This window comes from Papio anubis, chromosome 12, assembly GCF_008728515.1.
Source record: "Papio anubis isolate 15944 chromosome 12, Panubis1.0, whole genome shotgun sequence".
In the NCBI taxonomy this organism is placed as follows: domain Eukaryota; kingdom Metazoa; phylum Chordata; class Mammalia; order Primates; family Cercopithecidae; genus Papio; species Papio anubis.
The window spans coordinates 116,883,111-116,898,347 of NC_044987.1; the positions used below are offsets into that span (position 1 = coordinate 116,883,111).

Consider the following 15,237-nt stretch of genomic DNA (forward strand, 5'->3'; position numbering starts at 1 on the left):
AGGTAGCTGGGTGCCTGAGGAAGGTGGTCTCCTGGTGCTGCCCTCCCCCTCCAGCCTCGGATCCCATGGTCTCCTGGCCTTGGTGTCTAGGGACAGGGTTTCCATGAGAAGCTACACTGGGGCTGAAGTGAGCTGGGTTGGGCTGGAGTGGGCTGACTGTCTAGAAAGAGGCGAGGGCCGAGCACTTCGTGAGATCTTTTGAGGCTCAGGCCCCCATCCCAACCTGCCTGTGACCTGGATGGCCCTGGGTGCGTGTTGGCCTCTCTGTGCACATCAGTGTCCCCTGTTGAACTGGAAACTGGGCTGGCTGCCCTGTGATGCCAGGCACGGGGTGAGTGGGTGGGAACTGGGCTGGCCGCCCTGTGATGCCAGGCACGGGGCGAGTGGGTTGGGTGCAGGTGGCGTTTATTTTCATGGATTTATACACACTGGAAAAGCCTCTGCGCCCACGCCCACACCCTCCTCCCTCCCTCTGGCGCTGGGTCCCCTCATATGAAAGGGAAGTAACACCGAGGGGCATACGGAGATGTAGGGTGTGGGGCTGGGGGGGTCAGCTCTGGGGCCCCAAGTCTGGGTCCCCAGCCTCCCACATGCAGCCCCTCTGGCCCCTCGGCTGTGTCAATAAATAACCCAGGTCCAGGCGTGGTGTGGGCCTCACTCCTCGCTGTCCAGCTTCAGGCTGATGCTCCGCGCCTTGCCCCGTGCCAGGGTGGTGGGTGGTGTTCCTGGGCCCTCACGATCCACCTGGCTTGGACCTCTGGAGCGAAGCAGTTGGCTCTGTTTGCGCAGGAAGTCCACAGGGGCAGCCACACCATAGCTGCTTTTGCCCAAGGCAGCCCTTGGGGGTCCCGAGGAGGCATGCGAGTGCGAGCCCGCTTCCAGCTGGCCCAGATGGGCCACGTAGCCATCTGACAGGAACTGTGGGCAGAGGTAGGCAGCGATGAGGGGGTGCTGGCCAAGGGCCCACATGCTGCCCTCCACAGGCACCTGAGGCAGGCTGGGGGACTGGTGGCAGGCTTGGCACAGCCTAAGCTGAAGCCTTCTCAATAGATAGGACCCCAGGCTGGGAGCCAGGGCACCTCAGCTGTGCTCCTAGCTCTGCCCTTCTCTGGGCCTCAGTCTCCTCATCTGGAAAATGAGGTCTTAGAGGAAACATAACAGCAGCCAATGTTTAGCCAGCGCTTGCTTTGTGCCCAGCCCTGTGCCTGCTGATGTGCAGTAAATGATGTGATCTTCATAAGCCGGCACGGGCAGTGCCATGATCATTTACATTTACAGACGGGAAACCGAAGCTCAGAAATGTCAGAGTGGAAACCCACGGCTGAGTGGAACCAGCGCCCAGGGTCTTGAGCACATTCCAGTGTGGGTCGTCCCCTCTGGCTTGCCTGGCAGCTGGCAGCTCAAGCTGCTCATGGCCCTTGTCCTCAGAGGATCCCAGGTTCCCTGGAGGCCGGTTAGGCCGCCTCACAGCTTCCCCAGAGTCGGTGGTCCCTAAGGCCTGGGACTCAGGCCCCTGCTCCCTGGTGGGGTCCTGTTCCTGGCCTTCACTTGGCCCTCACCTGGCACTGCGCCTGTAGCTTCCGTACCGCACGGCCCACGATGTAGGTCTGGCTTGGGGACAGGCCCAGCGCTGCGTATACAGCCACATCTTTGGGAGACCCATAACCGGCCACGATGTTCAGTTCTACCTGTGGCGGGAGATGCCAATCAGTCGCCCCGGGGCGGAGCCGTGCAGCTGGGGGCGGGGTCTGTTGGACTTCCCCAGATTGTTCTGCGGGTGGGTCCAGGCAGACTGAGGCGAGGACAGGTTCTAGTCCCACGGGGACGGGGCGGGACCAGCTGCATTTCCCTAGTTGCCCCTACGTACACGGGGCCTCTCAAACTGGGGGGGCATGACCATAGGGGCCACTGCAGTCAGGCAGGGCCCGGGCCGATCGGGTTGGGAACAGATGGGCCTCCGCTGATCCCGGGGTGGAGGGTCAGGGGAAGCAGGGGCGGGGTCAGGACCCGGAGCCTCCGCAGCCGCCGCACCTCCTGCACCAGGCTCTGCAGAAACACTGCCTTCTGGCGCAGCGGGTCGTGGGTGAGGCCATCGCAGAAGGAGACGACGCCATGGGGGAAGTTGTGCTGCGACAGCCAGGCCACCACGCGGTGCTTCTGCATATCCGGCCGGCCTGTGACATACACGATCAGGTAGCCGGAGTCCTGCCAGTGCCTGTGGGGCGGGGGCAGCGGTCAGCTCCGCTGGCCAGGGGTGGGGTGCGGGTCATCCCGGTGAGATGAGTGGTGGTGGCGGTGGCGGCTCCTACCTGACCACATCCACGGCGCCAGCGCGCACCTTGGGGTCGCTGCCCATGATGGAGACGCTGGCGGTGAAGGAGCCGTCGATGCTGAAGACCACGGCCTCCGTGCCGCGGGCCACCACAGTCAGGCAGCATTCGGCGTAGGTGTGGTCGCCCCTGCGGCCCATGGGGCGGGGCGTGAGTGGCGCGGGGCGAGGCCTGGCGGAGCCCTCCCGCAGAGGCCCGGCCAGCTGCGCTCACCTGACCACCATGCGCACGGGGTAGACCCCGATGCCCAGGGCGCGCTCTGGGGGAACTGCGAAGGTGAGGCGGCCCGAGCTGTTGGTGACCTCGGTGCCGAAGTGGATCCACTTGCCCGACAGCGGCTGCGTCATGATGTAGACATCCACCTGGAGGGGAGAAGGGGCGGGAGGTCCATGGGGGCCCTGCGTGGAGGAGGGCAGAGGCTGGGCTGTCGTCGGGGATGGGTGGGTCAGGGCACAACCACCAGGGATCAGGAGCTGTTCCGAGGACAGGAGTTGGGGCCGTGGGACCAGGCGACAGGGCTTCTGGGTCCTGACCTTCTCTCCGGTGAGCGTGACGACGTCCAGGGGCCCATACATGAAGCGCCCGCTCAGCACCTGGGGGCGGCCCTCGCACACTACGGTGTCGCTCGCCCGGTGGTTGGAAGTGACGTTCTGGAGGGAGGAGAGGGCGTGAGTCCGCGGCCAGGAAAGGATGGGGATGCTTGGGGAGAGAAAGCGGGTGAGGATCTACACGCAAACACCGGGGTCGGGGCCGGGAGGCGGCAGGGCTTTGAGGGAAAAGGCCAAGTCCAGGGGGCGCACTTTTGTGGACCCCGGCCTGAGAGCCTGGGTGTGGGCCGCGGCTCCAGGGGTAGCGCTGTGACAGGACGGGATGCAGTGGATGAGGCAGGTGCCGACCAGCGCAGATCCAGACCCTAGACCCGAACTAGCCTCAGAGCGGGGGAGGGGGCGGGGAGACCAGCTGTTCGCAGGGGCCGGGCTGGGGCAATGAGGTGGGGCCAGGACCCCAGGGGAGGGGTAGGACTGGGAGAGAGTTGGGTCGGCTAGGGCCCGAGGAGGCGGGGTGCTGGGGGGAGGGACAGGGCCTCTCTGGTGAGGGGGCAAGGGGGCAAGGGGCAGGGCACCTACCCGGATCTTGACCTGCGTGCGTTTTCGCTGCCACTTCTCCCTGGGGAAGGCCGGGCTGTAGATGGACGGCTCCTCGCATTCCGCCAGCTGTGGCCGCTCCTTCTCGATCACCTGCGGGGGACAGGGAGCGAGGCCTCTCTCTCTTAGGGGCGGGAGAGCTGCCCCTCCCCCGCCCCACAGCAGCCCATCCCCGTCCCATTCTCATCTCCCATTCCAAATTCCCAGGCCCACCTGGCGCAGGATGAATGCCACCACGTCGGCGGACTCCCAGTAGCTGGCGTGGAAGAGGTGGGGCAGCGTGACGGTGGGAAAGGCGGTGAGCGCCTCGGGGCAGTACAGCGAGTAGTCGATCCGCTTGGTCCCCCACCAGCGCTCCAGGACTGCACGGCCATGGCAGCGAGTCAGGATGGCCTCCTGCCCCACACCCATCTGCCTGGGCGCTGGGTGCTCTTCCCTCCCTCCTTTCCACCCAGCCTGCTCTTTGCCCAGTTCAGGCTGGGTGCTGGGGGAAAGGGTTTCTCGGCTGGGCTTTGGAGGTGGAATACAGGCCTCCCCCACCCCCAGGCGGGACTGCCTAGGCTGGCTGACTTACTCTTAACCACCTCACTGGTGGTGCTGGGGGCGGCTGGCTGGGCTGGGGGCTCAGTGGCCAACTCACTGCCCTTCCAGAAGGCACCGCTAGTAGAAGTGGGTGTCGAGGGCACCAACATCTCCAGTTCCTCCAGAAAGAGACTGGAGTGCGTCTGCAGAGTGTCGGCTGCGGGAGGGAGGGCAAGCTCAGCAGGGGCCGGCCCGGTGGCTCTCCCATCTTCTCACCCAGGGCTTCCCGCACCTCTGCCATCTTCCCTGCGGCCCCTCTGGTCAGGTCCTGGCTGAGGCTGCACTGTGGCATTCTCTCCTCTCAGCTAGCCCAGTGGCCAGCTGCACTTCTGCCAGAATGCCTCTTGCCACTGCCCCAAACACTGCACACCTGTGCCCAGCACAGGCCTGCTTCACCCATACATACCTGGGCACACCCCCCAATACATGCCTGCAGGACACCCCCCAATACATGCCTGCAGCACACCCACCACAGATGCAGCAGTGCACACACGCTGGCTGCTCGTACGGCAGTGCACCAGAATCATGCTGCCAGGGGGCACCCTCTCTAGCTTGGCTAACCTCCCCCACCCAACTTCTGGGCCCAGGAGGTCAGAGGGTCCTGGGGATCCAGACCATCCCAGGGGGAAGGAGCTCCTGGTCCTGGGAGTGGTGGCCTGAGAGGTTTCCCATTGTGTGGGAGCCTCCTCATGCCTTCTGCTACCTCCTCCCTTCCTGTGGGTGCCCTCCTCCTTCTCCCCTTTATCTTGTCTGGGGGCGTACCCAGCAGCAGGGATGAGCCGTCTCCCAGGGGGAACTTCTGGTAGCGGGGCACAGTCAGTGGGGCGATGGCCTGGAACTTTGGGGCCAGCAGGGGCTCGAGGCGTGAGGCGCAGGGGTCAGCGGCATGGAAGAGGTTATAGATCTGCTCACAGGCTGGGCGCATCTGGGCCACTGGGTACCCAGAAGATAGAGAAAGATTGTGGGGTGGGAGTGTCAGCTGGGCACTCTGGGAAGTAGGGGATGTGGGAGCAGCACCCTGATGTCCCGTGTGACCCTGAGCCAGCACTTCCCAAACTGCACTCCCTGGGAAGTCAGTAGGGCCCTGCTTAAAGTGAGACAGGAGCCGGGCACCTTGGCTCATGCCTGGAATCCTAGTACTGTGGGAGGCAGAAGCCGGTGGATCACTTGAGGTCAGGAGTTCGAGACCAGCCTGGCCAACATGGTGAAACCCCCATCTCCACTAAAAATACAAAAATTAGCTGGGCTCAGTGGCTCACGCCTGGAATCCCAGCACTGTGGGAGGCAGAGGTGGGTGATTACCTGAGGTCAGGAGTTTGAGACCAGCCTGGCCAACATGGCAAAACCCCATCTCTACTAAAAAAAAATACAAAGATTAGTTGGGCATGGTGGCGGGTGCCTGTAATCCCAGCTGCTTGGGATGCTGAGGCAGGAGAATCACTTGAACCCGGGAGGTTGCAGCGAGCAAGATCAGGCCACTGGCACTCCAGCCTGGGTGACAGAGCGAGACTCCATCTCAAAAAAAAAAAAAAAAAATGCTGAGAAGAGGGCAGAGGCTTCGATTTGCTGCCATGGTGCCCGCTGGAACCCTTCTAGTGCAGAACATCCCACAGGTGTGAAGCCCCTCCCAGTGGCTTTGGGAGACTCACCCTTGGCGAGTCCCTTCTTTCTGGGCCCCAGGTTCCCCTTCTGTAGCCAGGCCTTTGAATGACTACAGTGGGGAAGTTGCCCATGCCTTGGGCGAGAGGGAAGGCCAGAGGAGGTGGGGAAAGAAGGGGCAGACAGAGACTAGAGGTGCCCCCACAGCCCCTAGGACTCACCCTCCAGGGCGGGCATCACGGTTTTGCGCAGAGCCAGCACCAGGCCCAGTGGGGAGCCGAAGAGGAAGAAGCCAGAAATCTTGAAGTCAAGGCGGGCAGTGCTGCTGGGGCCGTCAGGCGCCTCGGAACTGGCAGCGGGTGGGCAGGAGGCTGTGCTTGCCCGCCGGGGCTCCCCGGTGGAGGTGGTTGCAGGGGCTGCCTGAAGGCTGTGGGGGAGGAGGGATGCTCAGTGTTGCTGCCTCTGTAGTCCATCATGCACCCAGGGTAGGGATGATGGGGCAGGGACGTCACCTGTTCTGAGAGCCCTCGGGCTCAGGACTGGCCATGTCACTGGGGATGCGCTGGGCAGGCAAGGCTGAGGGTTCTGGGCTGGCCCGACCCAGGCCTTCCACACCATCTGCCAGGGGGTCCCGCACTGGGCCAACCTCCGGAGAGAGCAGCTCATTGTTCTGGATGGAGCAGGGGACAGAAACATCTTCAGTCCTGGGGACCATTCAAATTCCACTTACTTAGAAGTGAGGAGTGAGGCTTGGGGGTTGGGCAGAGCAGAATTCCAGAGAAGACATGAACTGGCGGGGCAGCAGGGGGCCTGCCTGCTGGCAGAGGGGTCGCATTCCAGGGGGCAGAGACCTAGAGACGGAGAGGGCCTTTCCGCTCCTGAGGAGGCTGGGTTTGGCTATACTGACCATGCTCCCACGGCGGCTGCTGCCCCGACTTCCGGTGCCTGCGTTAGCACTGTGGCAGAGTGCATCAAAGCCCAGGATGCCACCAACACCGTCTCCAATCAGCACGACCTGTGTGGGAGCAGGGGCACCATCAGGAGAGGCCTTGTCCTCGCCCAGGGCAGGCCACAATGGGGGCTGCAGTGGAGGGCAGCAGATGGACTGTCCCTAACCGCTGACCTGCCCACAGAAGCCAGCACCCTCAGGTGAGCGCAGGAAGGCTGAGTAGGCCTGGTTGGTGCGGGCAATGACAGTGGCCACGGCGCCCTGGTAGCGGGAAGATGAGGTGGCCAGCAGTGGCAGGGCAGCCAGTGGAATGTGGTCTTGGGAGCGAGACAGGCTGTCACCATCGTGGCTGTAGGGGCTCAGGCTGCAGGAGGAGGAAATGTGGTGGGTGGGTGAAGGGCTTCCAGACCCAGTCCTGCCATCCAAGTCCCCTGGGCCTGCTGGCAAGCCCTGGCTCTGTGGGTCCTTTGTGGGGAGTGTTAGCCCCAAGAGGCAACTGAAATGGAGCTATTCTCCAGAACAGGTCCAGCCATGCCAGTGACTGACGCAGGTGTCTGGCTTCCTGACCCCTTTCCCCCTCCCCCTGCCCCAAGGCCTCCCTGATCCTAGGAGTTCCCTGCCCTTCCACCCGTGGCTAGTACTTGGAGACAAGGGCGTAGGCGGCGGCACAGATGGGTGGACAGGGCACCAGTCGCAGCGCCACATGGCCCAAGGCCTCAGGGAAGTGGATGCGGGTGACGGCCTCGAAGGCAGAGCTCAGTGTCTGCACATCTGCCTGCTTGGAGTTGGCGTCTCCAGGGCCTGAGTCCAGGATGTTGCCGCTGTGCAGGATGAGGAAGAGGGCGTGGACTGCACATGTCTCAGTCCCCAGGTCCCCGGCACCATCTGGGCCCTGGGGGGCACAATGGGGTGCAATGGGTGTCACAGCAGTGGCCAGGCCAGTGAGTAGAGGGAGCTTTGATATGGGGTGGCTGACCATACTCGCCTCTGAGTCCCTGGGTGCTCGGGCCCCATCCTCAATGCCTTTAGCTGCCTCGGCTCCAGGCTCTGTAGGGCAAGGAAGCCAGTGAGAGGGATGGAGAAGACCACTGGGATCCCCTCATCTGGCACTTCAGGCACCCAGTTCTGGCATCTGCCAGTCCCTACCTTCCTCCAAACTTCTCCTCCCACCAACTTTCCCAGGTCAGTTTGCATTTCCAGGCCTTTGCTCCTACTGGTCTTATTGCAGTCAGGGCTGCCTCTCTACACAACGCCTGTTTGCCTGGCAAACTTCTCTAACCCTGCCCTGTCCAATGTGGTAGCCATTAGCCACAAGTGGGTATTTAAATTTAAATGAATTAAAATATAATACATAAAATCTTCAGTTCCTCGGTCACACTAGCCCCATTTTCAGTGCCTGGGAGCCAGTGTGGCTAGTGGCTATCACCTTGGGCAGCATGGAGCTAGAAGTTCTGCTGGACAGTGCTGGCCCAAGTCTTCCAAAGCCAGCATAGACATCACCTCTTATGTGAAGCATTCAGGGAATCCAAATTAATTCCTTCATTCTTTGTGTTGTGTCTGAATCGTGACTACATTCTAATCATCCATCCATCCATCCATCCATCCACCCACCCACCCATCCATCCATCCATCCATCCATCCATCCATCCACCCACCTACCCACCCGCCCATCCATCCATCCATCCACCCGCCCACCCATCCATCCACCCACCCACTCACCCAACCACCCATTCATCCATTTATCCACTTATCCATCCATCCATCCTTCATTATTCATCTGTGTATTTAATGAGCACCTCTTCAGATTGCCTCTCATCTTAAGATGCCATTAAACTTATGACCTGCTGTACATGGGTGCTGGGGGCCGGTGTCCTAGGTGGGATCTTTACCTGGCGTTCCCTCTGCCTCCATTGGGGAGGCAAAGGCATCGATGAAGTCATTGGAGTTCCACTTGGTCATCTCCTTAGGGAAGACCTCCTCACTGTCCGAGAAGCCTTCTGAGGGGACAGGGGGCTGTGTCATGGGGTGGGAGGAGCTGCTCGGGGACATCCCCACTCCCAAAAAGGGCCTCGGTGCTGACCGTGGGCATCAAAGAACTCTTCCTCGGAGCTGTTCTCGGAGTCTCGGGCAATGTTCTGCATGCGCCACTCGGACAAGCTCTGGGGAGACACAGCCCCTGCCGGGCCGGCTCAGCCTCAGCCTGGGAGCCCAGCGGGGAGGGTTGCTCCTCCCATCCCTGTGTCCCAGCCTCACCTCCATGTTGGGATGAGTAGGAGGAACGGGAGGATGAGGACCACTGCTTCCCAAAGCTGGCATCGGGGGAGGCATCTGGGCCAGGGGGGGCCTCAGGCCCATCGGGGGTGCCAGTGTTGCTGGCCCCAGACCGGGCCTCGGTGCTTGGTTTCCCGGGGGGCTGGGCCTCAGACCCCTCACTGCCTGTGTTGCACTTGGCCATGCGCTGGGCCAACATGCGAGCAGTCTCCTCTTCCAGTGCCCGAATGTCAGCCATGCTCAGTTCTGTCCACTCATCCTGCCAGCACCAGGCCTGGCGGTGGGCCCGCAGCATCACCCGACGTAGACCTGCAGGTGCCCAGGCATCGGAACTGTCCCCTCCCACTGCTTCCCTGGCACTGCCGCCACATGCCCAGCCTTGAGGTTGGGTAATGGCTCCCCTGGGGACACCACCCATCCAGAGCCACAAAGTAGGGCAGGGCCAGTGCAGTCCAGGAATGGGAGTGGAAAGTGGGGCATTTGTCTTCCTGCCTGACTCCCCTCCGCCCACTGCCTTTCCTGTCTCTCTGCACACCCTAACTCTCAGCACTGTCCCCCCTCCATCACTCCAGAAGCAGGGACCAATGCTTGTTCTTGCTTTTGGCTGGCTTCCTGCTGACTTCTGAGGAATTAACAGTTAATTAAGCGTTTAACAGTTAATGAAATTGTTGATGGTTAATGAAGGTGTTAATAGTTAATGGAAGTGTTGGCACTCAATGACGGTTGTAGCGAAAGATGATACCCATTCTGGGATATTTTTATCTTAAGCAGAAGAATAAAGTTAGAAACTCTTAAATATCTAGGAAATAAGGTAATGATGGTTGAATGATAATTATAAACTTCTGTGAGGAGATATATCAGAATCTTAGTAGTGGCTATATGTGGGTGATTTTAATTTTCTTATTTGTGCTTTTTGGTATTTTTCCAAATGCAAGATACGGAGTCCTCATTATTCTATAAGCTGAATTTCCTCACCTGTAAAATGGGAATAATCATCATCATTACCTTGTGGGGTGTTGTGGGTGTTAAGGGAGATCTTGCACAGAAAGTAATTAGCAAAGGGTCTGTGTGTTGCTCTCACTGTCAGTATTAGCTCTTCATATCTGACTCAACCTCCTCCTAATTTACTGAAGAGACATTTAAAGTGCAGAGATGGCCAGCGCCTTGCTGGAGGAACCATGGTTCAGTAGTGGGACAGAAGCCAGGCCGCTGGTCTCCCCAACTAGGGATCATCCCTCTGTGTGCAGATGACCTGGGCACTGAGGCAGGGCTGAGCTGCAGGCGTGGTGGGGTCAGGTTGAGGGGAGGTGTGGAACTGGGGCTCCTGAACACCAGGGCCAAAGGCTGGAACACTAGAAACTGGGAGTGGAGGGGGGATCCCAGAGAGAATGACATCAGAGTCACAGCCTCAGCCTGCACTCCTTAGCATGCTGCCAGTTAGAGCAGGTGACCTTCCTGAGCATCTCTAAGTCTCACCCAGCTCATAGGATGATGGAGAATCTTAGAGTCTTAATGGAAGCAGCAGCATTTCTGAAAGTCAGAGTCAGCATGGACCTTGTAGCTCATATTACCAGCTTCCTGCTCTGTGGATGCCTGGCTAGGCTGTGCAGCCACCTCTGCCCTAGTGCTCCCCGCCTCAACTGGAAATGATGGCTTTCTGCTTCTGTGTCCCCAGTGGATGGGAGCATCCCTGGCCCTAAACATGGGCATGCTGGGTAAGCGGGACCTCCCGCGGCTGGGTGCTCACCTACATCGTGGATGAACTGCTCGATCTTGGCTTGCATGCCCCAGTAGCGGAACTCAACCTTGCACAGCTTATAGGCACACATAAGGGGCCCCGTCTGCGCCGCCGTCCGCGCCCAGTCATCAGCCAGTGGCCCTCGGCCCGTCTTGACCGAGCGGTACAGCCGGGGGTCCTCTTCTGCTTTGTACTCGCCTGGGGCCACTGCATCCCGCACGATGTCAATGGTGTCTGAGGGAGTTCAGCAAGCATTGAGCAGTGCCAGCCCCTTTGAGCCCCCGCTCCTGGCACCCTCTTGGGACTGGGTGACAGTTCCTGTCCTTTTGCAGATAGGACATGAGGCTTGGAGAGGGCTGGGACTTCTCAGAGGCTGCTCACTGAGGCAGCCAGGAGACTGAGAGGGGCGCCAGGGTCCCTCCATAGCTCCAGGCCTCACCCAGGATGCGCTGTCTCCTCTCGGCCCCACTCAGGTTGAAGACGTTTGGCTGCTGCCCCCCATCAGGCAGGTAATAGGTCTCGATTTCAATGGAGAATTTCTCCACGAAAGGGCAGGTGTACCTAGGCAGAAGGCATGGGTGAGGCTCACTGCCGTACCCACCAGGGCTGCTCCCCTCCTGGCCCCGGACCATGCCCACTTCACCCACTCACCGGGTTCGGGTGTAGGGGTAGGCATTCCAGGATTCCTCTTCTACCTGCAGGGCAGCCTTGGGCAGCAGTGCCCGGAACCAGCCTGGGATGTGGGAGCCCACGTGGTACACCTTGTGTGTGTACTGCCCGCTGCCCCCGGGCCCATCTGTGTAGGGCCGGTTGGCCAGGATCTCCACGCCGCTGCCCTCACCACTAGACTCCTCCCGGCTCTTTTTCTGTGGCCCAAGGGAGAGCAGAATAGGGAGCTCAGCCCCAGCTTAGCATCTGGGATCCCCAGCTTAGGCTGGTGTTCTGCGCAGTTCTGGGGCCCTGGTCCCAGTCTTTTCAACTCCCTGAAACCAGGCACTGCCCCACCGAAGCTCCCTGGGATCGGAATCAGATGCAGCCCAGCCCTGCATGGGGTCTGCAACCCAGCACTCAATTCAGTCATTCAAGTATTCATTGAGTGTCTGCTCCACCCCAGGCAGTGTTTGGGATTCTATCAATTGAGATATATTGATGAATAGAACAAAGACCCCTGCCCTCATGGAGCTTACATTCTAGTGGAAGAAGACAGACAAAAGGAAAAAGCAAATTATATGGTGTGTTAGAAGGCGCTAAGTGTTATGGGAAAAGAAAGCCTACAGTAGGGTACAGGTGATCAGGGTTGGGGGCTGCAGTTTTGATCTGATAGTCAGGGAAGGCCTTGCTAAGAACATAAAGTGACCATGGCTTGAACATGACTTTAAGGAGGTGAGGTGGGAGGAGGTGCTCAAGGCAGGGGGAAGCCAGTGCAGCCCCGAGGTGGGAGCGTAGTGGATGTGCTGGTGGGTGGCAAGGAGGCCAGGGTGGCTGGCAAGGAAGAAGGGACAAAGAGAGGAAAAGGGGACCCTGGCCCCCTCCCTCTCTGGGAGGCCCAGGCCACCTCCCAATCCCAGCTCCTGCCACACCCCTCACAGCTTGAGAGCCCCCAGATCCTGCCTTCTATCGCTCTGGGGCTCAGATGGCCCTTTCAACCCCGAGGCAGGGTCCGGGCCCTCTTGCTTTATGAGACTCTGGTCCTGCTGTGCTGGGGAGAGATCTGGAGCAGACTCCCCGGGGCCCTGCACCAACCCGGCCACTGCTGAGGGCCTGCCCTGGCCAACTCTTCTCACTGCCCTACCCGAGAGCCCCCTCGCCCTCCGATCCTTGCTGCCCTGTCCCTGCTCCAGGTTTGGCGCCTGGCCCTCACCCCATCTCCCTGACCTCCAGGGGTGGCCAGGACTCTGCACCTCTCCAGACCCCCTCCCGCCCTCCTCGGCCGCGGAGGCCCCCCTCCTCATTCTTGCCGCCTCCTGGGCGCTTTTTCCTTCCCCGATGGGATTACAGATCCTGAGGAGGATTACAGGAGATCAGAGAAGGGCTGGGCACTTAGCGGGTGAGAAGCACCACTCGGCTCTCCTGCCCCTCTCCCCACAGCCCTTCCCCATCCCCACATCCGAAGGGGGCCTCTCTTGCCTCCTCCGGGCTCCCAGCCGGTCCCAGCCCCGTGGCAGGGCTGGCGGGGTTGGCGGGGCTCCACCCCTTGCCCGGGTGCCCTCTCCCTGCCGCCCTCACCTGGATCATGTAGAGCTGGGCCACCTGGTACTCGTCCAGGCTCATGGGCAGCAGAATGTGGTATTCCTTGATGAGCATCCTGAAGGCGCCCGGCGGGCCGCGCGCGGCCTCCGCTCCTCCTGGCGCAGGGCACGGCGCGGCAGTCAGTGCGGGGAGGCTGCGCGCGGCCCCGAGCCCTGCGCGCCGGCCGAGGTGCTCAGGCCACGGGACCCCATGCCGGGGCCCACCGCGGGGGAAGCAGAGGCGAGCCCAGCGCCGCCGCCCGCGCTGCCGGGGCCGGGAACAGCAGCTAGGCTGAGCGCTGACCTCTTTTCCGCGCAGCCCCCGCCCCCCGCCCGCCCGTCGCCATGGCAACCGCGCGCTGACGCGGGCCCCCCGGAGCGCCAGGCTCCGGCCGGCGGGCGGGAGGGCCACCTTGCCTCTCCCGCTGCGACCGCGTCCTAACCCCGGGAAACGGCATCTCTCGGGGGCGCGCCCTCCGAAGCCCCGGGGCCCCTCCTTCCGGGCCCGCCTTCCGCGACCGGCCCCTTGGGGACCCGCCCCCTGCATCCCTTTCCCGGAGTCGGCGGGGTCCCAGGTCCCCCACTCTCAGACGTCCACCTAGAGCTTTGTTCCCCGAGTGTTTCTGCGCCGAGTGGCCCCGTGCGCCCAGCATCTCTGCCAGGGTTCCCCATGCCCTGCACCAGAACCTACCTTCGGGGACTAGGAATCCCCTCCGCCCTCCAGATCTGCCTTCTTCACCATGCAGGGCAGCCGGGTCCTCGACCTCCCCCTCCCAGCATCCTTCCTGGACCCCCGGCCCTCGCTGGCTCTCCACGCGCCTAGGCAGCCACCCCGTCCTCTTCTAGGGGGGTGAGCCCTCCTCAGGCTGAGGCCAGAGTGGCTCCACTTGGTATCCCACGGGCCCTGGCCCTGGAGACCCGCTCCGCCCACCTGCGCCCCAGACTGGCACCGAGGTTCCGCTGCAGGCACCCCTCCATCCCCCACTCGCACCCCGAGAGCAAGCGAGAGGCCCCGTTGTCCCCACTTCCCTCTGCTCGCCGGCGTCCCGGTCCCCTGCCGCGCTCTCGGCCCGCCTGCCGACGTCCCGGCTCACCTCTAGCTTGAGGCGGGCGCCCCTCACCCAGCCCGGGCAGGGCCGGCCGGCCCGTGGGTCGGAGCCTGGAGCGCCCCCAGCCCCGGCCTCGGGTTCCAGCGGTGGCCGGACCCTCCCGAGGCGCAGTGCCGGCCCATGGCCCCGACCTTCCTCTCGATCCGCCCGCCGGCGCCCCTGCCGTCCCTCCCCGCAGCCCGCCGCGTCACTGCGGCCGCCCCGCCCCTTTCCTGGGCCCGGCTGGCCCTCCCCACCCCGGCGGGGTCCGGGCAGCCCCGCCTGCAGCGGAGGAGGCGGGGAGGCAGGCCCCTGCCTTCCTTTCCCCGGGCAGTGGGAAAGAGGCCATTGCCTAAATTCTGGCACTTCTTAGTCCCTCCGTGCTGACTGGGGTCCCCAAAGACTCTTAGTTCCTATCTCCACCCTAGCCCAGCCCTCCTGTGTACAGTGACAAGGTGGAGTTTGATAAAGGGGGTCCCAGGCCCACTCTCCTCTTCTCACCCAGTCCTTAGATTTGGGACCCAGGGTAGAGGAAATGCCTCCCCACCAGTCTAGCCAGAAGCTGGCGGCTCTGACGTGCCTCCACCTAGGGCTGGGCTCCAGGGCCCCAGGCCTCTACGGTCACCCAGCTACACGCCCAGGCAGAAGCGGGTTGTCACTCTGAGTGGCTGGGCTAGTCCCTGCATGGGGCCACAAAGCCTCCCCCACCTCTGCCTTCCGGGTCCACAAGTCTGGTCACCCAGCCACCCGGAGTCTGGGCAAAGGCCTCATGAGGCACCGCAAGGCTGGGCTCATGGGATCCCACCCAGCCTGCTACAAGGTGCTGGGGTAGTGACAGCAGCACCCGGCCAGCCCCTCCCCTTGACTGTGAGGCCAAGGGCTGGAAGCAGCAGTGCCCGTTCTCTCTGAGGAGTCAGAGACCTTCAGGGCTGATTCAGAGGCTGGGGTGTTGTCAGGGCATTAGGGCGTTTGAGGGAGTGGCTTATGTGAACTGGCATTTCCATGCTGCCAGGCATCACCGCCAATCCAGAGGAAGCGCCCTCCAGGCCCAGGCTGCCCACAGCGCCAAGGGCTGTGGAAGCAGCCAGGCCCTGTGCTGCCCCCTGGTGGCACCACAGGAAGGCCCCGGGCTCTCAGCGCCACGGCTGGGGCGGAGAGGGCCCGGTTCCCACCTGAGGCTGATGGCCCACAGAGGCAAGTCAAACCCTGTTTAGTCACACCCTCCCCACTCCTAGTCTCCTCTTCCCCTTTCTCTGCCTGGCCCACCCAGGCTTAGCTGAAGAACCAGACCCAGAAAGGCTCAGAGC

The 15,237-nt window shown here is 62.1% G+C and overlaps 1 protein-coding gene across 4 annotated transcripts; it reads right to left on the reverse strand.

The window, feature by feature from the left end:
• Positions 1-388: 388 nt before the first annotated feature.
• PITPNM1 (phosphatidylinositol transfer protein membrane associated 1) lies at positions 389-14,134 on the reverse strand. 4 transcript variants are annotated; one of them, XM_003909463.3, is made up of 24 exons: positions 13,937-14,134; positions 12,841-12,959; positions 11,266-11,480; positions 11,054-11,175; positions 10,624-10,848; positions 8,859-9,185; positions 8,686-8,781; positions 8,495-8,602; positions 7,591-7,652; positions 7,247-7,497; positions 6,780-6,969; positions 6,564-6,671; positions 6,169-6,326; positions 5,878-6,083; positions 4,820-4,990; positions 4,050-4,214; positions 3,689-3,837; positions 3,458-3,568; positions 2,864-2,980; positions 2,544-2,692; positions 2,310-2,459; positions 2,032-2,215; positions 1,560-1,688; positions 389-918 (listed from the first exon to the last, which is right to left on the reverse strand). In XM_003909463.3, exons 2-24 carry the CDS (start codon positions 12,916-12,918, stop codon positions 655-657), a joined length of 3,735 nt encoding a protein of 1,244 aa, XP_003909512.1. In that variant the 5' UTR covers positions 12,919-12,959; positions 13,937-14,134; the 3' UTR covers positions 389-654. The 4 variants fall into 4 exon arrangements, with proteins under 4 accessions (XP_003909512.1, XP_009183773.1, XP_031509616.1 ...); XM_009185509.4 differs by lacking the exon at positions 13,937-14,134 and adding an exon at positions 13,534-13,798; XM_031653756.1 differs by lacking the exon at positions 13,937-14,134 and having other exon boundaries at positions 8,495-8,599; positions 12,841-13,800.
• Positions 14,135-15,237: the final 1,103 nt, after the last annotated feature.

Bases quoted from the DNA above. Each gene is read 5' to 3' on its own strand.
- PITPNM1 (XM_021925481.2), bottom strand. From the start codon at position 13,389: ATGCAGGGGGCGGGTCCCCAAGGGGCCGGTCGCGGAAGGCGGGCCCGG. The intron at 8,603-8,685 runs GTCAGCACCGAG...CTGTCCCCTCAG, and splicing joins AGAGTTCTTTGATGCCCACG to AAGGCTTCTCGGACAGTGAG. The intron at 6,672-6,779 runs GTCAGCGGTTAG...GCTCCCACACAG, and splicing joins GTGCTGGCTTCTGTGGGCAG to GTCGTGCTGATTGGAGACGG.